The sequence below is a fragment of the Curcuma longa genome, unplaced genomic scaffold (assembly GCF_044706935.1).
Source record: "Curcuma longa cultivar G26 ecotype Majalengka, Jawa Barat unplaced genomic scaffold, ITB_CL_G26_1.1 contig_14126, whole genome shotgun sequence".
Classification (NCBI taxonomy): Eukaryota; Viridiplantae; Streptophyta; class Magnoliopsida; order Zingiberales; family Zingiberaceae; genus Curcuma; species Curcuma longa.
The window spans coordinates 261,181-283,957 of record NW_027429672.1 but is presented as its reverse complement, the minus strand read 5'-3'; the positions used below and the strand labels follow the sequence as shown (position 1 = coordinate 283,957).

Below are 22,777 nucleotides of genomic sequence, written 5' to 3'. Positions count from 1 at the left end.
TAGGTCTTGAACATAGTCGTTAGGATTAAGTCTTAGACATAGTCGCTTTGGAAGATGATTAATATAATCGAGTAAAATTGTATCACAGTGCTATAGGTAGTCTTCTATATTTCATAGCTAGTAGACTCGATATTTTATTTATCATGGATATATGTGCAAAATATCAATCTTGCATCAAAGAATCACACTTATGCGTAATCAAACAAATACTCGGATATTTAAAAGGAATCCAAGATGTAGGATTATGGTATCCTAAGACTGAAACCTTTGACCTTATTAGATACTCTTATTCCGATTATGCCGGATACAAATTGGATCGAAAGAATAATAATGGAAAATATCAATTTCTCGGACCATCCTTAGCTATAGTTGGTCAAGTCGAAAACAACATAACATAGCGCTCTCCACAACCGAAGTTAAATTAATTCGTTCAAATGAAATATAAATATTTTCAAATATTTATTTATTTAAAAATGAGTGATCATTTTTTTCTTTGTCTATGAGCAAACCCTATGCCTTCTTTAATAAATCCTCCTTACATTTTTGTATCTTAAAGTCTTTAATGTCATCCATAATTAGTTATTTTTTATCACAATAATTGATCAAGCATTTTGACTCAGCTCGATTGGTCACCTCAATCCATCAGCAAGTCATTTTCGACTCCTTGAAGCTACTCGATTGAGTTGACCATATCGTCTGAATTCGCTAAAACTCACTTAGACTTTTGCTCGAGTGACTTTAGCACGCCATTTAGTTTGATTAATTTGATCAACCATATATCGTGAAGTCAAACAATTTGATCGATTTCATTGAATACAAATATTATTATTAATGTTTTTAAAAAATATTTAATTTATGCTATATATAGGAAGGAGCATAAAGAGGGTTATTTTTATCCTAAATGACTAGTTCCGGGTCCAATAGTTTGTTGAGTTGAAACCGCAACCATAGATAACTTCCTCTTGACTAGTCTCAATGGAAGTATTATTGCAAATTTCCTTGACTAAGAGTATTTTTTTACAACTTCCTTGACCAATTTGATATTTTTTTAAAGATCAATATATCATTAGTTTTTAGTAGTTGAAATCTTCTCGATACTAGCTATTTCAAATTGTATTTGTTGAATCTATTATAACATTAAGCTGATCTACTTAGATTACTCCCTTTAAAATAAGAAATCAAACACAGAAACGTAACTCCATTCAAAGGTATATATGACCCTCAAGAACATAAATTTAATTACTAATCAAAATATATAGCATGGAAAAAAGAAAATCGAGAGAAAAGTATATAGAACATTATACACATGGACAGAAAGTTTGCTAGCAAGTAAAAACAAAACATCAAATTGGTCAGTATGGACAGAAATCAAACACAGAAACGTAACTGGTATATATGACCTTTCAAGAGCATAAACTATATATATATATATATATATAAACATCTAACTCTGTATCTTCTGGTCACGTCTCTGACCATCTAACATATATAGACCCATACAAGCATGTCTACGTACGTTACGTACAGTAGCTATACCCAGAGCCGGGATTGCGATGCATATCATTGATATATAGTTCATTCTCTTATTGAAAATTCATGCATGAGTTCCCATAACATTTAGAATCAAACAAGGCCTTTTCATAAATGCATTGAGATATATGATTTCTCTTATTCATAGATATATATCGCATATAGGTCTCATAGAACCCATTCGATCGGTTTTACAACTTAAAACATTTAACATATATAACTGAATCACACATATATATAATAACTCAAGTAGGTGAAACTTTAAGGAAGAGGAGCTGCAGGGGTAGCGATCATGAAGAGAGGTGAGAGCCTTTGAGTAGCAATGCCGGCAGTCGCTCTCATGTCCACCTCTTCCGCCTTCATTCCTTTGGGAAGCTTCCAATCGAAGTAGTAGAGGAGATGAGTGAGGCCTACCTCCACGGATGCATACCCGAAGTTCATGCCAGGGCACACCCTTCGGCCTGAGCCAAATGGCAAATATTCAAAGTTATTGCCCCTGTAGTCAACTGAGCCGTCGGCGAACCTCTCCGGCTTGAACTCTTCGGCGTCGACCCAGTACCGCTCGTCGCGGCCCAACCCGTATCCGTTGATGATCACTCGAGTTCCGGCAGGCACTTTGTATCCCAACACTAGGCATGTTTCCTGACACTCGCGCAGCAGTAAGGGCGCCGATGGGTGTAGCCTTAGCGTCTCTTTGATCACCATCTTCAGGTACGTGAGCTTCTCCAGATCTTTGTCCGTGATCTGTGTCCTTCCGCTGAGAACTTGCCTCACTTCCTTCTGAGCTTTCTCCAACGTTTCGGGTTTCCTAATCAGCTCTGACATCGCCCATTCGATGGTTGTCGATGTTGTCTCGCTCCCTGCCAGGAATACTTCCTGAAAAGGCGAAAAAATAAAACACCGTGCATGCAGTATGTGTTAGAAAAATAAACTTAATTAATTATGGATAGAAATGATGAAAAGTTGATAAGATAAGAATTAATAGAGATAAAATAGATGAGGTGAAAAGTTGATAAAATTGTCTAGATTCAATGTATTTGAGAGTAGTGCTTATCCTTTCAAGCCTATAAATATGTAATGTTTCTACGTGATTTCATAATGAAAAATTTGAGTAGTTCCCATCTCATTTGTCTTCTTGCACAAAGTTTTTTTTCTCCCTTCTTTCTTCTACCAACAAAGTGGTATCAGAGCGATGTCGAATGGAGGTATGGTTTCCTTCCAAGTTCCAATACTCAAGATGAATAACTACGACAATTGGAGTATCAAGATGAAAGCACTCCTTGGAGCTCATGATATTTGGGAGGTTGTGGAGAAAGGCTACGATGAGCCAAACGACGAGTCGGTACTATCTTCTACTCAAAAAGATAGTTTGAAAGATTTAAAAAAGAGAGACAAGAAGGCTCTCTTCCTCATTTATCAAGCCTTGGATGATGACGATTTTGAAAAAATCTCAAGTGCTACTTCGGCCAAGCAAGCATGGAAAAGCTCCAGATCTCATATCAAGGAGAAGAAAAAGTGAAAAAGGTACGCCTTCAGACATTAAGAAGTCAATTTGATGCTCTTCGTATGAAGGAAGGCGAGTTGGTATCCGATTATTTTTCTACAGTCTCTACCATTTCCAATCAATTGAAGAGAAATGGTGAGAAACTAGAAGAAACAACCGTTATTGAAAAAATTCTTCGATCATTGGATTCAAGATTTGATAGTATACAGAATCTTCATCTCTCAAGAAAGTTATGCGAGAGAGATATTAAAGAAGTTCAAGATGGATAACAGCAAGCCCATAAACACCCCAATAGAATGTGGAGTAAAATTGTCAAAGCATGATGAAGGAAAAAGTGCTGACCCAACATTTTTCAAGAGCTTGGTTGGAAGCTTACGATACTTGACTTGCACACACCCTGATATTCTTTATGCTGTTGAACTTGTTAGCTGCTACATGGAGGCTCCAACTACCACCCATTTTAAAATCACTAAGAGAATTTTGCGCTATATCAAAGGTACGATAGATTTTGGATTGTTTTATTCATCATCTAATAATTTTAAGCTTGAAGGATATAGCGACATTGATTGGGGTGGAGATATGGATGATATAAAAAGTACCACCGGATTTGTGTTTTATATGGGTGATACAGCGTTCACTTGGATGTCAAAGAAACATCCTATTGTCACACTTTCTACTTATGAAGCAGAGTACGTGGCTGCGACTTCATGTGTTTGTCATACTATTTGGCTCAGAAATTTATTAAAGGAGCTAAATTTACCACAAGAAGAAGCAACCAAGATTCGAGTTAACAACAAATCTACAATAGCACTAGCAAAGAATCCCGTCTTCCATGATAGAAGTAAGCATATTGATATGCGCTATCACTATATCAGAGAGTGCATCATAAGAAAAGAAGTGCAAGTAGAATATGTTGAGTTGCAAGGGTGCAAACATAGTCCCACATCTAAAGCACATGAAAAAGATCATAGGGTTAAAATGATGAAAAGTATCTCTATTGGTATGAGGTTTTTTGGGGAGAGTCCAAGAACAAAGTCATGAGGGCTTAGGCCCAAAGTGGACAATATCATACCATTATGGAGATATTTTGATTCCATCGGTACTAACTAGTGGTATCAGAGTGAGACCGCTCTTCACCGGACTAACCGCCGGATGAGCCATGATCCAGATATAACCATGTGGTTTGAACCTTAAACAAAGGAAGTGGGTGCTCCCGTGTCTGAATCAAGAGGACCAGACACCAAGTGAGAAGTCTTAGTAGGTCGGGTGGACCGAGAGGCAAAAAGTCCTAGTTGCGACTAGGTGGGAAGTACTAGTAGGTCGGGTGGACCGAGGGGCAAAAAGTCCTAGCTGCGGCTAGGTGGGAAGTCCTAGTAGGTCAGGTGGACCGAGGGGCAAAAAGTCCTGGTGGGTCGAGAATTCAGACATAAAAAACGACGTTGGGGGACCTATGATCCTTTGTTTAAGGGGGAGATTGTTGGGTTGAACCGCAATGGTGCAAACATAGTCTCACATCTAAAGCACATGGAAAAGATCATGAGGTTAAAAGAATGGAAAGTATCTCCATTGGTATGATGCCTTTTGGGAAGAGTCCAAGAACAAAGCCATGAGAGTTTAGGTCCAAAATGGACAATATCATATCATTGTGGAGATATTTTGAATCCATCGGTACTAACAGAATACACAAAGTCTCAAGATCAAGTTGCTGATATATTTACCAAGCCACTTAAATTTGAAGACTTCATCAAGATACGAAATCTACTTGGAGTCACAAAATTAAGTTTAAGAGGGGGTGTTGAAAAATAAACTTAATTAATTATGGATAGAAATGATGTGGCAGCGATATGGATGAGATGAAAAGTTGATAAGATAAGAATTAATAGAGATAAAATAGATGAGGTAGAAAGTTGATAAAATTGTCTAGATTCAATGTATTTAAGAGTAATGCTTATCCTTTCAAGCCTATAAATATATAATGTTTCTACGTGATTTCATAATGAAAAATTAGAGTAGTTCCCATCTCATTTAATTTGTCTTCTTGCACAAAGTTTTTTTTCTCCCTTCCTTCTTCTACCAACAGAATGATCATTAGTATCATATATAATTAAATGAAAAAAAAATAAAATAAAATTGAATATATATATATACCAGGATGACAGCCTTGATGCTTTCGAGTGTGATGTCCTCTCCTTGGTCTCTAAGCTGTAGGAGCACATCGATGAGGTCCTGCTTCTCGTCTTTGACGTCCTCATGCAATGCAATTATTTCATTAAACATCCGGTCGAGCTTTTGGTGAACCCGACCCAACCTATATGTCAAGCCGGTGAGAGAATCCACGAACCCTAGAGAAGGGAACATGTCGGCCACCGCAAAGCTGGTGATCAAGCCCAGCGTCTCCTTCACCAAGCCCAAGAACTGGCGCTGGAGTTTCTCGCCCTTGTTCCCGAATGCAATCTTGACGATGATGGTGCTGACTGTGGATATCAGCATAGCACTGAAGTTGACGGGCGTCTGGCCCGACTCACCGGCGACAGCAATGTTCCTCACCAAGGTGCGGTATTCCACCTCCCTAAGGGAGAAGAAGGACTTCACGCGGGCGGGGCTCATCATCTCCATGGCGTAGATCTTCCTCAGCTGCTTCCAGTAGTCGCCGTAGGGGGAGAGGGAGACATTGCGATTGCCGTAGGCGAAGAACTTGCCGAAGGTCATCTTGGGTCGGTAGGCGAAGTTCAAGTCCTGCTGCTTAGCGATCTCCTGCGCCGCCTCTCGGGTGGCCGCCACGAAGCAGTCCACCTGCCCGAGCCGAAGGCGCATGAGGTGCCCTTTCGCGTGGTCACGCACCAAGTCAGCGAGGGTGTGGTGCGGGACACCCCCGGCGAGGAGGTGCAAGTTTCCGATCAGGGGATACGCACGTGGCCCCGTCGGTAAACGTGCATCATCGTCTCCCTTCCTCCTCAAGCGTACGATGAAGAAGATGGCAACAAAGAAAGAGAAGAGGAGACCAATGGAGGAGAAGGCGACTTCCATGGCTAGCTAGCAAAGTTAAGCCTAGCTCCTTGAGCAAGTGACCTAGCTCCTCCTAGCTAGAGTTCCTTGTGTTGTCTATGATCCATCCTCATGGTTTACGCCCATATTTATACAAGGTTTCGTGTATCTTGGTCAATTTTCATGCAAACTTAATTTTGTTTCATTCGATCTTTTTCACGTGTATTAATTGGTTTTTTTCCTCCACCATTAATGATTATATATGCCTTACACTTACGGCAGTTGAAGCTGCGCGTCATGCAGGAAGAAGAAAGGGCAAATTTCCGATCGAGAATGACATGATAACTTTCTTCAACAGAATAATTATTCTTAATAATATTATTTATATGACATTTTCTTCGAAAAATCATATGTTTAACTGTATAAGGTTGACGAATGGTTATTCTGATTAATCGATCGAGCGTTTTACTGAATCACGGCGTTGCCATTTGATCCGGCGACAGTGACGTATAGTGACGGGGGAAAGAAGAAAATCCGGAGAAAACCGTGGCAATGATTAAATCCTAGTCAGTTTCATGGACTTAATCTCTGGTACTGGGGTGATCGGCTTAAAAGACCGGTCCGGTAAATAAAAGTTTTCAACCGACGGCAGCCAATCTAGATGCCCAACATTTTTTGATTGTGTTCCCCATTTAGAAGAAAATTCTTACATATACCGTAGCAAGGAATTGAACCACGGATCCCTGATTCACAATCTGGATATCCTACCGTTGGACTTAAATTATGCATAGAGATAGATAGGTAGCAAATTAAAGTTAAGCCTAGCTCCTTGAGCAAGTGACCTCCTCCTAGACCCGACCACGGGTCGGGTCCAGCCCGGACCCGGCCCGGGTCAACGGGCCGGTTGGCCCGTTGACCCGGTCAGCCGGGCCAAACTGTAACCGGCCCGGCATCCTGTCGGGCCGGTTAAGGTTCAATGATCTTTGAACCGGTGGGTTGAACTGCCGGTTCAAACAGTAACCGCCGGTTTGAGTTTTTTGGGAATTTTTGATTTTTTTTATTTTTATATTTAATGTGTGTTCAAATAAAATATATTTTCCTTTATTTAATTAAATTACAATTTAAAATATCATTGCTAGGGATCGAACCAAAATATCCTGGAACACAAACACATATATATACTCACCACTATTCTACAACACCTTTTGTTTATAAAATTAATATAATTATATATATACTATATTTATATTTATTTAATTCAAATCCATTTTAAGACGTCGTTGATAGGGAACGAACGCAATTCTCACTGGTCTTGGAATATGCACCACTAAACTACATCGACTTTTTTTCTCTTTTTTTCAATATTTCTTTTATATAAATTTTAAATTTTAAAATTTTTAATATAATAATCTCGAACCGTCGCGAACCGTCGCGAACCGTGAACCGAACCATGAACCGGCGGTTCCGAACCGTGAACCGTAACCGTCTTGGGCGGTTAAGGTTAAGGGTCGATCTGCCATGAACCGTCAAACCGGCGGTTCCGAATCGTGAACCGTCGGTTCTGAACCGTGGTCGGGTCTACCTCCTCCTAGAGATCCTTGTGTGTGTCTGTGATCCATCCTAATTATTTAACAAGTGATGCCGTTTTGTTTCGGTAATTAGTAGGAGTCATAATTAAATATATTTTAGCATGTATTGTGATTCTACTATTTTATCCAATGAATACAATTTTATTTAACAAGTGATGCCGTTTTGTTTCGGTAATTAGTGTCTTAAGTTTGATTAAAGCGTTAAAAATTATTAAATTATAATCCATGTTGTAAAGGGAAAAGTTTGAAATGAAGTCTTTCCCTTGGGAACGAAGATTGATTTAAAATAGACAACAATGAATAATTTTTTCTAAATTTTTCTTGAAATCGATTTCGGCAACATTTTCCAACTTAATTATCTCTAGTAGAAGTAGGATCATTGTTGCCATAATCGTAATCTTAAAATTATTCTTGAAAGTTGTCGATATTGATCCAACAACCTTGGATCCGGTCAATAGCTCGACGATATAAGTAGCTCGAACCAATAAAGTTTCGTATGACAAATAATGTGTATATTGTCACTTTTATATATATTCTTGACGTAGTATCGTTATCATCGACTTGGTCTTGTCGATTTGGATGTCAACACTCTTTTAGATAAATTTATTTCTTGGAATAAGAGTTTTATGATCGAGAAAAACAATTAATTTTTTTTAAAGATGTTATTGCTTCGTTAAAATACTTATAATTGATTAACAATTACCTCCTAAGATAAAAGAAGAGGTCCACCCGCCATTTCTCATTGCTACGTATTATAAGTACGTCTTTTCTTAATTATCATCATTATTTGTTTTTCTAGCCAAAAGTATTTTTATAAGCAAACTAGATGAACAAATTAAGAATATCCATTCCATTCAGGCTGCGCCAAGCTTGAGCTTAGCTTCTTCTCATACGAACGATGAGGATCATGGATCATCTCATTCGTCCATGAACAAGTTTTCCAATAACACAATTTGGATGTGACGGTTGACTTTTGTTGGATCCCATGGTTCACGGCAGGATCAGCTGTTACCACTCAGTAGACGCATGCGCTAAGAGGGAGAAGCTCGATCGTCCACTCGATCAATTGCTCGAATTGAATATAATCGACGATGGACATTTTAGCTAATTAAGGTTGACTCCCCTGTATCGATCGCCTGTATCAGGGTTCAAAAGTCTTGCTTCCCCAGTCAATGCGCTATCTTTCCATCTTCCAACAGCATTTCCGTGTGGAATTCTTCGCTGCTGCTCATTCAACCATCTCTTCTCTACATATATGATCACCTTCCTCTGCTCCTGCTCCAATCAGTAGCTAATGGCTACAACTCCTCGCCTCTTCCTCCTCCTTCTCTTCTTCCTCCTTGCCGCTGTTGTCACAGCGGCGCAAAATGTCACCTGCGACGCCCGATCCCTCATCGCCGACGGCGAGCGCAAGCTCATCGTCTCCGGCTCCATTCACCACCCTCATGCCCTTTCTGTCTTCTCCTTGCAGCATTATTTGGAGGAACGCCTCGATCTGCTCAAGTTTGCGAAGATCGTCGGAGACGCCGGCTTGCACATGATCCTGAGCATCGGGCCATACGTGACGACAGAGTGGACTTACGGGCTCTCTGTCACGTCCAGAACGGCTCCCTTACGTTGGATGAGACAGGGGCCATTAATCGTTAAACAATTTCATCGTTATTATCTGTAACATATCAATTCTATGCGCTATGATGGATATAATAAAATATGCATCTACTGTTATTGTAAAATTCGTTAAGATTAAATTATGCATCGAGATAGATAGGTATATTGTCATCATCGTCATCGTCATCAGCAGCATTATTATTACGATAATTATAAAAATTAAATCAAATGATTCTGTTCCATGATCCGGTGCCCGATTCGAGCTAAATGCGACAGGTGACTTTGTCTTGGACTGGGCGGAACACGTCAGGATCACCTGTTCCTCTTAATTCACGCACTGAAGGGCAACCCGCTAAATTGATCGAAATGGATTGGACCCCTCTAATATGTCTACCTGTTGACCAACGGAAGGTTTGCTCACCCTGTATCGTGCATCAGAAGATTCAAGTTGCCATGAAGTTGCAGGATTAGATGTTCGTTGCGGTTGATGAAGTTGCAGGATATCGCGCACTGTTCGCTTGCGGTTGATCATTGCTTTTCCTCTTCCTATCTCTATTGACTGTATCGCGCACTTCGTTCTCTTCTCCTGCTTCAGTCGCTGGCAATGGCTACGAGTCGTCTCCTTTTCCTCTTCCTATTCTTCTTCCTCTTTGCCACTGTTGCCCCAGCGGCGCAAAATGTCACCTACGACGCCCGCTCCCTCATCATCGACGGCGAGCGCAAGCTCATCATCTCCGGATCCATTCACTACCCTCGCAGCGTCCCTTCCGTACTTTCCCCCTCCTACTCTTTCGCTTTAGGGTCCCATTTGAGCTCCAGATTCACATTTCCTTGGTCCTTCTGTGTTTTCTCAGATGTGGCCCGGCCTCGTCGCGGAGGCAAAAGAGGGTGGCTTGAACGCCATCGATACCTACGTCTTCTGGAACGGTCACGAGCCCTCCCCCGGCAATGTTGGTTCTCTAGAGTCTTAAAACCCTCACCTTTTTCGATGACCTTATACTTACAGCTTAATTAACGGGCTCCCTTTCTGTCTCTTCTTTCAGTATCATTTCGAGGATCGCTTTGATTTGGTAAAGTTTGCGAAGATCGTCCGAGACGCTGGCTTGTATATGATCCTCCGTATTGGGCCTTTTATAGCAGCAGAGTGGACTTACGGGTTCGCCTTCGCCACTTCTGCTCAAAGTTTGCACCTTTACTTGTTGGTCTTCTAAACGATTCAATCTTGATGGGGATTTGTGCTTTTTGAAATACAGGGGAATTCCTGTTTGGTTGCACTATGTTCCAGGGACTGTTTTCCGCACAAACAATGAGCCTTTCAAGGTGCGCGCAAGAATAAAAATCCAATCTTTCTTGTGTTCTGGAATGGAGGTGGTTGTTTGATTCTTGTTTTGCAGAGGCATATGGAGAGGTTCGTCACTTATATAGTGAATCTGATGAAGCGAGAGCAACTGTTTGCATCACAAGGAGGCCACATCATTTTGGCCCAGGCAAGTTATTTCTGTTATCCATTTGTCTCTCCAATTATGCCTTCTTTGCTCAGCTTTTGGAAGTTGGGCATAAGATCGATACGTTTTATTACTTCTAACAGAAAAAAGTGAACTCTTGTTCATTGGGTGTTTATTCTTTTCCTCGTTCTTCTGATGGTAGATTGAAAATGAATATGGCTATGCTGAAAGTTACTTTGGAGACGAGGGGAAGCTATATGCGATGTGGGCTGCCCATATGGCACTCAATCAAGGAACTGGTGTGCCTTGGGTTATGGGTCAACAAGATGATGCCCCTGATCCGGTGGTAAGACTCAATTTGATATTAATTGACTGCATATAATTCCATATTTGATAGCGACCAGTTGTTCCAGATAACTATTGTAATTGATCATAAGTGAAATCAAACAACCGAAGGCTTTTAGCTAACCTTAAAGAGTTCATGTAAAGAAAAATCTCTTTATACTAACTTGCAGATCAATACTTGCAACGCATTTTATTGTGATCAATTCACACCAAATTCTCCAAGCAAGCCAAAATTGTGGACCGAAAATTGGCCAGGATGGTAACTTCTATAATGGAATTAGCATTGTCTACTATGCACTGACTTTTAGTGCTGTTGACTCCCAACTTTTCTGAACACAATTATTTTCTAGGTTCCATTCATTTGGGGAGCCAGATCCTCATAGACCACCTGAGGATATTGCATTTGCTGTTGCTCGCTTCTTCGAGAAGGGTGGTTGCCTGCAAAACTATTACGTGGTATGTTCAATATGTTAACGAATATTTCAACAAGCTACTATAAAGATTGATGCTACAAAGACTGATGAAAATTTTCTTCTTTGAATTAGTATCATGGAGGAACAAATTATGGTCGCACTACAGGAGGACCATTCATCACTACAAGCTATGATTATAATGCTCCAATAGATGAGTACGGTATGCTATTTCAAATGTTTTATGATTAGCTGAGAATGAAAATTTGAAATTTCATTTTTTATATCTACTGATGATAAATTGAAACTCAGGGTTACCAAGGCTTCCAAAATGGGGTCATCTAAGGTTGCTCCACAAATCTGTAAAATTATGTGAACATACTTTACTTTATGGCGAGTCTACATTTATTTCAGCCGGGCCTCTTCAAGAGGTGACAATACTTGTCATGGTGTTATGTTTTCTTTGCATTATATTTCAATCCCAAACTTATCTGTGTCTACTACTTGGAGAGGGATTGAGGTTAGGTAGGCTCCTCGACATGAAATTGTGCGCTAACAAACTACAAAATGAAGAAATTAATAGTACTTATTGAAACTATTTGTGTGGTTGTACTCTTTTTACATGATCCCATTGCTAAAAGTCCATATCTTGTAAGTATATATCTCCATTTTTTTTTATGCAGATTGACGTCTATGAAGACCAATTGGGCGGGTGCGTTGCCTTCCTTGCTAACGTGGATGAACAGGAAAATAAATTGATCACATTTAGGAATGTTACATATAATGTTCCACCCTGGTCAGTTAGCATCCTTCCAGATTGCAAGAATGTTGTGTTTAACACTGCCATGGTAGGTTTTCCATCTCGTTATCCTTCACAAACTGGAGTGTAGTTGAATTCCAATTTCGGAGCACACAACGAGTCATTACTAAAATCATTTTTGAAGACTTGTCTAACTTTAAAGAGAAATGCTTACAATATCATTGCTAAATTTGTCGTTAAGAATGCTGTTAAATATTTAACAGAATCATGTTACACTTTAAGATGCATCAAATACAGATTAAGAGGTATGAAATGCATTGGCCTCAAGATTGATTCTTACGTCCTTAAAAAATGCACTAACACATTAAAACCATTTATTCTCTTTGCTATTATACGAGCTGTCACTTCTTTTTGTAGGTCCAGTCCCAAACCTCTGTAGTGGAAATGGTTCCAGAAAACTTGAAAGTGTATAGTAATTCATCACTTGGTTCTGGGCCTTGGCAAGTTTACATGGAAAAAGTTGGGCTTTGGGACAAACCTGACTTTGTGTTGTTTGGACTTGAAGATCATATTAACATAACAAAAGATACAACTGATTATCTTTGGTATACAACAAGGTCAGAATTTCTTGCGATTGTCAGATTCTTCCTTCTTTTATTGTCAATTCTTCTTTCAGACAGTACAGTTATAATTAGAAGAGCATTTTATGATCATGGAGCTAACTTTGCACAAGGAAGTTAGCTTTGCATTGATGCTTATCTTTCCAAATCACTGGTCTGCAGTTTTTATGTTGATAAAAGTGAAGAAATCCTTGGCGATGGGAGTAGTCCAATTCTCTCAGTCGCATCTCTGGGCCATGCTTTTCTTGTTTTCATAAATGGCGAACTTCAAGGTGCTGTTCTTTCTCGTCGTATCTAAACTAATTACTTCATGAATTTTGCTGTGATTGTGAAGATAATATGATGCACTCTAGACCCATTTTATTGTCCATTCACTTATAATAGTTGCCTTTTCTTCTTTGTGAAAGTTCATATGAGAGTAGTTGCCTCTTTCGGTTGTTATGACTTGTAAATTACAGTGATAATGTAGTCGATACAAATTCCTGCTTCTTATTTGCCATCTTAGATATGATTGCTCCATTCAAATTAACTTTTTTAAAAAGCTATTTCTTCTGTTTTGCAGGTAGCTCTTATGGTAAATACGGATATTTACCATTGAACTTTGAGGCTCCTGTCACCATAAAGCCAGGGAAAAATGAAATTGCCATTCTCAGTATGACTATTGGAATGTCTGTAAGTTCTTCACTCCGCTTTCTCGTACTTCATTAAACTTAAGAATTTGTGTTGTGTACGAGAAGAATTGCAGAAGGCAGGACTCATGTCCTCATGCAGGGAGTAAGGGATACTGTTTCTAACTTAAATAACATTAATTACTTTTTGAAATACGAGAAGAAGGCATATGATATCATTTTAATTAACCCGACCAAATATTGTTCTCTACTTGAAGAACGCAGGACCTCTTTACGAATGGGAAGGTGCAGGATTAACCAGTGTCAATATTTCTGGAACCGGCAATGGAACCTTAAGCTTGTCGGCATATTCATGGGAGTACAAGGTACCAGATCATCCATTTTGCTATCTTGATTATATTGAACTCAAGTTGTCAGCTCAATTTTATCAAATAATAATAATAATACAGAAGCAATTGGTTTTTGCTGGAATTAAGATTGTCGACATTTGTTTGTGTATTCTGGCAGATTGGGTTGGAAGGAGAACACTACAGTATCTTTGACACGAACAGCAACACTGATATCAAGTGGACACCGAAATCAGAACCACCGAAAAATCAATCTCTGATTTGGTACAAGGTATATATTCTTCACCCACCTCTTGCTTTTTCAGCATTTCTTTCCGCAGAATATGATTACTTTTCTGCACAAACCATTGTTCTTAATTAATGTTATCTTTGTCTCTTCATTCATTTCATTCTTCATTCATTCATTCATCTCCATTTTCCATTGCTTCATATCCAAACATCTCTACGCATAATGTACTTCAGGTGGCCGTGGATCCGCCTGAAGGGAAGGAACCCGTCGCGCTCGATATGCTATCGATGGGGAAAGGCCACGTTTGGGTGAATGGAAAATCTATCGGAAGATACTGGCTCCTTGCAAGTTCTGTATCTGACAATTGCACTCCTCGTTGCAATTACACAGGCACATTTGAACCTGACAGATGTCTGACAAGATGTGGGCAGCCCACTCAAAGATGGTAATATCTCCTTAAAATTCATCTGATATTTGTCGAATGGATTTAGCTTTCCTTATAGATTTGCTAGCTCATGTAATTTCATTGCTAACGCAGGTACCATATCCCGAGATCCTTCTTTAAGCCATCAGGTAACACGTTGGTCATTTTTGAAGAAAAAGGTGGGGATCCAACGAGGATCACTTTTGCGACAAGGCATGAGACCAAGATCTGTGGCTTCGTGTCGGAGGACCATCCCCAAGTAGACTTGGAAAACTGGCAAGTTCACAGCAAACAGAATGCAGTGGGAGCTACGATGCATTTGAAGTGTCCCGAGGGAAGCTCTGTCTCCTCCATAACGTTTGCTAGTTTCGGTAACCCTACTGGAACATGCAGCTCGTACCGCCGACGGAGCTGCCATTACCCCAACTCCGTTTCTGTCACTGAAAAGGTAAATCTTTAGACCACGAAGCTCACTTGTTCTGTTCTGCTTCTCGCCTTCTCCTAGTGACTCTTTGCTTTAATCTTTGCAGGCATGCCTTCACAAAAATAACTGTTCTATCGCATTCAAGGGCGAGAGCTTCACTGAAGACTTGTGCCCTGGCACAGCCAAAGCCATGGCTGTTGAAGCTGCATGTAACTAATGTGCTGAGAAGGCAACTGCAGCGATTGTGAGGCTGCTTTAATTAGTTGTTGGTTCAATTCAGAGGCGACAAAGAGAAGCTCTGCCTTCGTCTGATCCGAAATAAGAGTCCTATGATGGATCCTTTTTTTACATGGAAGTTCTTCATGCACGTAGCAAGTTCTGCTGGGTGGCTGAATTGGCATTTTTAAAGGTTAGGGAGCTAAAATAAAAAATAATAATAATAAACTTTAATCCCACCGAATTTGTTCATTGGATAATAATTTATAATGGTAACTTTTTCATCTCCATTATTAAAACTGCACGTGCTAGACGACCTCATTTATTTCAAATTCATTTAGCTTTGTAAAAGTTTTCCCTGATTTTTAAATTATTTAGCTTTAGAAATTACTGCACCGCACAGTTTGCAATTTAGGATTTTATTAGAGGCTTTTTGGATAATTGTACTATATATAATTCATATAATTTTGAAATAAATAAATTCGAGATCTGTCTTGTTCTATTCCTTGGATACGACGCCGAGTCGCCGACACCAGCTCAATGCGACACGTAATTACTGTCCTTGATTCGGCAGATCTCTACAGGATCGCCTGTTCCATTTGGTACACCCACGATTTGATTAAATCTTCTCCACGGAGATGTTTGAATTGGATTGGCCACCGCTGCGTTTTTTTTTTACGTTTTAATCAGAAGGTCTACTTTTCCTGTTTCGTGAACTGGAATCAGCAATCAAGCAGCAATTATGAATTAATTCTTGTGGGCATCCGCGATTTCGACTGCGGTGGAGTTGTAAGGAATAATTGTTCGCAGCTGTTCCTCACTGCACAATCTGTCCATATCTTGACCCTTTTCATTATCTTCTCCTGCTTCAGTAGCTAGCCATGGTTAGAGGTCCTCGCCTTTTCCTTCTTCTCTTCTTCTTCCTCTTCTCGCCTGTTGCTATAGCAGTCCACAATGTCACTTACGACGCCCGATCCCTCATCATCGACGGCGAGCGCAAGCTCATCATCTCCGGCTCCATTCACTACCCTCGCAGCGTCCCTTCTGTATTACTACTCGTTTTCCTCTTGCTATTTTGTGTCTCACTTGAGCTCAAAGGTTACGTTTCGTTGGTTATGCGTCGTCTCAGATGTGGCCGGGCCTCGTCGCGGCGGCGAAGGAGGGCGGTTTGAACACCATCGAGACCTACGTCTTCTGGAACGGCCACGAGCCCTCCCCTGGCAATGTAGGCTCACTGGAATCCTAAAGCCCTCACCTTTTCCATTACTTTATGCTTCAGCTTGATTAACGCATTCCCTTTCTGTCTTCTTCTTCCAGTATTATTTCCAGGAGCGTTTCGATTTGGTAAAGTTCGCGAAGATCGTCCGAGACGCCGGCTTGTACATGATCCTTCGTATCGGGCCGTTTGTAGGAGCAGAGTGGACTTTCGGGTTCGCCTTCGCCATTTCTGCTCAAAGTTTGCACCTTTACCGTGTTGTCTTCTAAAAGATTCAATATTGATGGGGATTTTGTTCTTTGGAAAATACAGGGGAATTCCAGTTTGGTTGCACTATGTTCCAGGGACTGTTTTCCGAACTAACAATGAGCCATTCAAGGTGTGCCCAAGAATAAAAATCCAACCGTTCTTGTATTCTGGAATGGTGATGGTTGTTTGATTCTTGCTTTGCAGAGACATATGGAGAGCTTCGTCACTTATACAGTGAATCTGATGAAGCGAGAACAGTTGTTTGCATCACAAGGAGGCCACATCATTTTGGCCCAGGCAAGTACTCGTTATCATCCATTTGCTTCTCCAATTATGTTTTCTTTGCTTGACTTCTAGAGCTAACATTGATAAGTTATATGGCAACCACTTGCAGAAAGACAGATCTAGCAGTTAGAATTGGACTCCTATTTCTTGGATGTTTATTCTTTTTCTTATTCTTTTGATGGCAGGTTGAAAATGAATATGGCTTTTACGAAGGTTACTATGGAGATGCGGGGAAGCAATATGCGATGTGGGCTGCCCACATGGCACTCAATCAAAGAACCGGTGTACCTTGGGTTATGTGTCAGCAAGATGATGCCCCTGATCCTGTCGTAAGACTCAATTCTAGATAGTGCATTTGAGATTATATCTCAAATATTTTGAGGATTCAAATTAATCATTGGATATCATCATTATCGACTGCATATAATTTCCTATCTGATAACAACTGGTTGTTCCCAGAAAACTATTGTAGTTGTTAACACTAGTCAGTGGCATTTTTGAACTCTATGTTGTAAGAATGCAATCTAATCATGGCTTCTAACAGTGAATTTCCAAGAATGGTTGTAGCTGACTATTGATAGTTCATATGAAGCAAAATCATATGAGTTTCTGTTCTTGTTTTAACTTTCTTAATATTGTTGTTTATTATTCTATCATTTTTACATTTTTGTTAAAAAATGAAAATGTGGTTCCTAAAGTGCACATTCACTCTGAATTTTGATTGTGTTTGTCTACTTTGTATGGTCTGTTTCTTACAATTCCAAGTTTAAGCTCAATGTCAAGTAAAATCTAATTTTTGGTTGTCTTTCTGCAAACTTGCAGATCAATACTTGCAACTCATTTTATTGTGACCAATTCACACCAAATTCTCCAAGCAAACCGAAGTTTTGGACAGAAAATTGGCCTGGATGGTAACTTCTACAATTGAAGTAGCACTTCCAAGTTTAAACACCCAACATGAAGATCTGCTCATAGAACTGACTTGGCATTGAAATAATCAATTCAACTTTAGTTTGATACAGTCATCTTGTTCAATGAGAAGTTTGTTAAGGCTCAACTGCTCTGTTATTTTCATCTTCTTTTGAATATGAAGACACATGGATTGTTCCAGGTTTTGAGGTTATACTGCTTGGCAGATAAAATCTATGATTGAATCAATGATTATGTAGTAATTACTTAAAACTTGTAATTTTATCTCGCTTCGCACATGTCAAAATGTTTCATGTATAACACTAATTACTTCAATATCTGGCCATGCAAGCCCAAGGCACCATATATTGTCTTGCTTTCCAGATAACTTTTGTGCTGTTGATTCTCATTTCTCTCAACACAATTATTTTCTAGGTTCCACACATTTGGGGAGCCAGATCCTCACAGACCACCTGAGGATATTGCATTTGCTGTTGCTCGCTTTTTTCAGAAGGGCGGTAGTCTGCAAAACTATTACATGGCATGCTCAACATATTAATATATGTTTTTTTAGCAAACTACTATAAAAATTGATGATATAAAGACTGATAAAAATTTTCTTCTTTTACTTAGTATCACGGAGGGACACATTATGGTCGCACTACAGGTGGACCATTCATCACTACAAGCTACGATTATAATGCTCCAATAGATGAGTACGGTATGCTACTGACGATGTTTTGTAGTTAGCTGAGAATGAAAACTTGAATGTTTCTTTTTTTTTCCTTACTGTTTAATGATTACAAACTTAATTCCAGGATTACCTAGGCTTCCAAAATGGGGACATCTAAGGGAGCTCCACAGATCTATAAAGTTATGCGAACATACTTTACTGTATGGCGAGTCAAAGTTTTTTTCTGTTGGCCCTCTCCAAGAGGTAACAGTAATTTTCACAATGTCATGTTTTCTTTTCATTAGATTTCAATCCAAAAATATTTCTACTGCTGTGCTTAGGTAGAGATTGAAACTTATGCAGTAATGATTACAAAGTGCAGACATATGCAATATTACATTCCTGAACATCATTTCTGATAATTGCAACATTTTAAAGTAAAAGAACCTAATAGCCTAGAAAATTGTGACCTTTTGGTGAATGCCAATGTGAAAAAATCTAACTTTTTTTTGTACTTATACTACTTTCGGCATGTAATATTTTATCATTTAAATGCTAATCATCTAGTTAGTGATGTGAGAAATCTCCAACTATTAGTACTTTTTACATAGGTTCCATTAGCACTTTTATATTGTTCATCTCTTCCTACTTGAACTTCCCTGATGGATACTATTTACAAGGTTTGGCTCTTTTTTACATGATCCTATTACTAAGAAGTCCATAACTTGTTAGTACCTCTATTCTTTGTTTTTTGCTTAAACAGGTAAATGTCTACGAAGACAAATTCGGTGGGTGTGTTGCCTTCCTCGCTAACATTGATGAGCAGGAAGATAAATTTATCACATTTAGGAATGTTAGGTATAGTGTTCCTCCCTGGTCAGTTAGCATCCTTCCAGATTGCAAGAATGTTGTGTTTAACACTGCACAGGTACATTTTCCATTTTTTTTCTCTGAAAAATGATACTTTCCATTCTCTATATAATTATCCTCTATAAGTTAGGCAAAAGTGTATTATATATCCTGTAATTGTTCATGAACCACAAACTGTAATTCCCATTGTCAATGAAAAAAATGGAAAGTCTACCTCATTTGTAGAAAGAAATACTTCCAAATTCCAATATCATCGGTGATTTTTGTTAAGAATTGTGTTAAACATTCCTGTTAAGAATGATACCAATTGTTAGGCTGCTTAAATGATGGAACTGATTGATTGGCCCATTAACTTGCGAGACTAAACCATCAACTTACAATGCTTAAAATCATAATATTTTTATAAAGCTCCTTTATTAGTCCACAACACAACTCACCAAGCGAAACTAAATTAGGACTTACAATTCAGGTGAGAGGTTTGAAACATACATTCACTTCAAGATTCTTACAACCATGAAAACTTCGACAGCACATTAGAACCATGTTATTCTGTTTGCTATCAACTGAAATGGCATTATCTTTCTAGGTGCGATCCCAAGCCTCTGTAGTCGAAATGGTTCCGGAAAACTTGCAGGCGTCAAGTACTTCATCACTTGGTTTAGGGGCTTGGCAAATCTATACTGAGAAAGTTGGGTTATGGGACAAACCTGACTTTGTGCGGTCTGGACTTAAAGATCATCTTAATGTGACAAAAGATACAACTGACTATCTTTGGTATACAACAAGGTCAGCATTCCAATTTCGTATTCTACTGTCCTCCTATTTTGGATAGTGTAATTAAGTTTGCACAAGGTAGTCCACTTTGCATGGTCGAAGAATATTCTAGTTCCAATGTAGTCTTTGGCACCTATATATATATATAGCCAGTATCCTACAGAAGTACCTCCTATGTGTCATGATTGTTGGTGCATAACTGCAGTTTCAAATTCTAACCTTTCCAAATCATCGGCGTGCAGTTTTTATGTTGGTAAAAGTGAAGAAATTCTTGGCAATGGGAGTAGTCCTATTCTCTCAGTTGAATCCAAGGGCCATGCTTTTCTTGTTTGTATAAACGGTGAACTTCAAGGTGATGTTATTTCTCATCATATTTACTTGATTACGTATAAAATATTTGTGAATGCATGATCCCTTTTCTTCTATGTGAAACTTAACATGACAATAGGGTCACCTTGACCATATTGTCCTTTTGTCATTATGACTTGTTAAGTACAGTGATTTCATAAGCGATACAGATTTTAGGTTCTTTTACTTGTCATACGCTTTATACATCATCCCCTTATACCATGTGTATTCTAGTTATTGTTGGTAGTTATGAATCATCTTAGATTGCTTCATTCAAATGAACTCGTAAATAAGGTCTATTTCTTCTATTTTGCAGGTAGTTCTTATGGTAACTCCGGAAATTTACATTTGAGCTTTCAGGCTCCTGTAGTCTTAAAGCCAGGGGAAAATGAAATTGCTATCCTTAGTATGACAATCGGAATGTATGTAAGTAGTTATTTCGGCTTCTCTGATCTCTAATTGGAGAGTCTCAGATCGTGTATCTTATTTTCCAAAATACAGGAACAAGGCATGAGTTTTCCTGAGAAAAAAATCCATTGATTTTATCTTTCTAATCCAACCAAATATCGTTCCTCTGTTTGAAGAACGCAGGACCGCTATATGAATGGCATGGTGCAGGATTAACCAGTGTCAAAATATCTGGAAACAGAATTGGAAGTTTAGATTTGTCGACAAATTTGTGGAAGTACAAGGTAACCATATCATCCCCTGTGTTCTATCATGGATTATTTAACTGATGTTGTCTGACTCAAATTTTGTTAAAAAAATCGATGCAATTGTTACTGGCTTTGATGGTCTCTTCTTGCTTCTACTGTGGTTTATGCGATCTAAATTCAGCATTCACTTGCATTTATATGCATAAATAGTAGAGAAGTATTCGTACATGATTTTCGATACTAATATATGTACTTTTGCAGATTGGGTTGGAAGGAGAGCGCTATAATATCTTCAACACAGACAGCACTGGTATCAAATGGGTACCAGTATCAGAACCACTGAAAAATCAAGCTCTCATTTGGTACAAGGTATACATTTTCAACATATTTTTCCTACGGAATGAGATCATAGCAGCATCCATATACATTGATGCTGTATGATATATATTCTTAAATCATTGTTCTTCATACTATCTTTCACTCTTCGTTTAGTTCGACATATAAACTGCATGCTAGCTCAATTTCCATTGCTGTAAACACATTTTCAGAGTGATTTTGACACTATCTCACACTTCAGGTGGCGGTGGATCCTCCCGAAGGGAATGAACCTGTTGCACTCGATATGCTATCGATGGGGAAAGGCCATGTTTGGGTGAATGGAAAGTCTATTGGAAGATACTGGCTTGTAGCAAGTTCTATATATGCTAAATGCACTCCACATTGTAATTACGTAGGCAAATTTAAACCAGAAAAATGTTTGACAAGATGTGGAGAACCCACTCAAAGATGGTAATCTCTCTTTAAATTTCATTCGATATGTGCTCTTATGTTGCAAGTGTAGATCTACTCTCTGGGAGTACTTTCCTGTAAGCATTCACTCCCTCATGCTTTTTATCTCCGAACACAGGTACCATATTCCAAGATCCTTTTTTAAGCCATCAGGGAACACCCTCATCATTTTCGAAGAGAGAGGTGGCGATCCGACGAAGATCACTTTCGCAAAGAGGCATGAGACCATGATCTGCAGTTTCATATCTGAGGACCATCCTCAACTAGATTTGGAGAACTGGGATGTGAACGGCAAAGATAATGCAGTAGGTGCTTTGATGAATTTGAAGTGCCCTGAGGGAACCTCCATCTCCTCCATAATCTTTGCAAGTTTCGGTAACCCGAGTGGAACATGTAGCTCGTACCGCCAAGGCAGCTGCCACTACTCGAACTCCATTTCTGTCATCGAAAAGGTGAATTTCAGATTCTGAAGCTCATTGATGACCTATCACTTGTTCTGCTTGGTTAGGTAACTCTTGTGCTCGAATGTTTGCAGGCTTGTCTTCACAGAAATGATTGTTCTATCTCATTTGTGAACGAGAGCTTCACTGAGGACTTGTGCCCTGGCGTAACCAAAGCACTGGCTGTTGAAGCTGCATGTAGTTAGGTAGATAATGTGTTAAGTAAACGCTCTAGAGGATGAAGAGGAGCTCTGCTTCTTCCTTCCTGTGGGCTGGAATAAGAATCTTTGGAAAGATGTAGTTTGTTTTCCTTCTTGAGAATCTTGACAACGATTAGAATCCAAAGGAATTTGTTCTTGTAGTATGACTGATAACTTGTGCTATGACAAATTTCAATTGCTTCCTATTATTATTATTATTATTATTTAAAGAATAATGACGTCACTGAAGGTTGGGCTGGGTTTGGGCCCTACCGTAGACTTACTGGGCCCAATTCCAGAGAT

At 39.2% G+C, this 22,777-nt stretch overlaps 4 protein-coding genes across 4 annotated transcripts; 3 read left to right on the top strand and 1 right to left on the bottom strand.

Annotated features, from left to right (window-relative positions):
• Window positions 1-1,711: 1,711 nt before the first annotated feature.
• On the bottom strand, window positions 1,712-7,620 carry LOC141816101 (alpha-humulene 10-hydroxylase-like). Its single transcript, XM_074703937.1, has 3 exons — window positions 7,602-7,620; window positions 5,183-6,103; window positions 1,712-2,406 (listed from the first exon to the last, which is right to left on the bottom strand). The coding sequence occupies exons 2-3, from the start codon at window positions 6,059-6,061 to the stop codon at window positions 1,792-1,794; spliced, it is 1,494 nt and encodes a 497-aa protein (XP_074560038.1). The 5' UTR covers window positions 6,062-6,103; window positions 7,602-7,620; the 3' UTR covers window positions 1,712-1,791.
• Window positions 2,723-3,049, top strand: LOC141816064 (uncharacterized). The gene has a single exon (XM_074703893.1). The coding sequence runs from the start codon at window positions 2,723-2,725 to the stop codon at window positions 3,047-3,049; it is 327 nt and encodes a 108-aa protein (XP_074559994.1).
• Window positions 7,621-9,820: 2,200 nt separating the features above from the next.
• On the top strand, window positions 9,821-15,066 carry LOC141816100 (beta-galactosidase 3-like). The gene is made up of 19 exons (XM_074703936.1): window positions 9,821-9,985; window positions 10,071-10,166; window positions 10,260-10,372; window positions 10,470-10,536; window positions 10,611-10,703; window positions 10,864-11,007; window positions 11,177-11,265; window positions 11,357-11,462; window positions 11,552-11,639; window positions 11,729-11,847; window positions 12,100-12,264; window positions 12,594-12,793; window positions 12,959-13,068; window positions 13,359-13,468; window positions 13,683-13,790; window positions 13,933-14,043; window positions 14,235-14,446; window positions 14,540-14,873; window positions 14,956-15,066. The coding sequence occupies exons 1-19, from the start codon at window positions 9,821-9,823 to the stop codon at window positions 15,064-15,066; spliced, it is 2,541 nt and encodes an 846-aa protein (XP_074560037.1).
• Window positions 15,067-15,939: 873 nt separating this feature from the next.
• On the top strand, window positions 15,940-22,680 carry LOC141816055 (beta-galactosidase 3-like). Its single transcript, XM_074703887.1, has 19 exons — window positions 15,940-16,111; window positions 16,195-16,290; window positions 16,383-16,495; window positions 16,594-16,660; window positions 16,735-16,827; window positions 17,001-17,144; window positions 17,638-17,726; window positions 18,160-18,265; window positions 18,358-18,445; window positions 18,543-18,661; window positions 19,161-19,325; window positions 19,854-20,053; window positions 20,284-20,393; window positions 20,706-20,815; window positions 20,974-21,081; window positions 21,307-21,414; window positions 21,623-21,834; window positions 21,953-22,286; window positions 22,370-22,680. The coding sequence occupies exons 1-19, from the start codon at window positions 15,947-15,949 to the stop codon at window positions 22,478-22,480; spliced, it is 2,538 nt and encodes an 845-aa protein (XP_074559988.1). The 5' UTR covers window positions 15,940-15,946; the 3' UTR covers window positions 22,481-22,680.
• The last annotated feature ends 97 nt before the right edge of the window (window positions 22,681-22,777 follow it).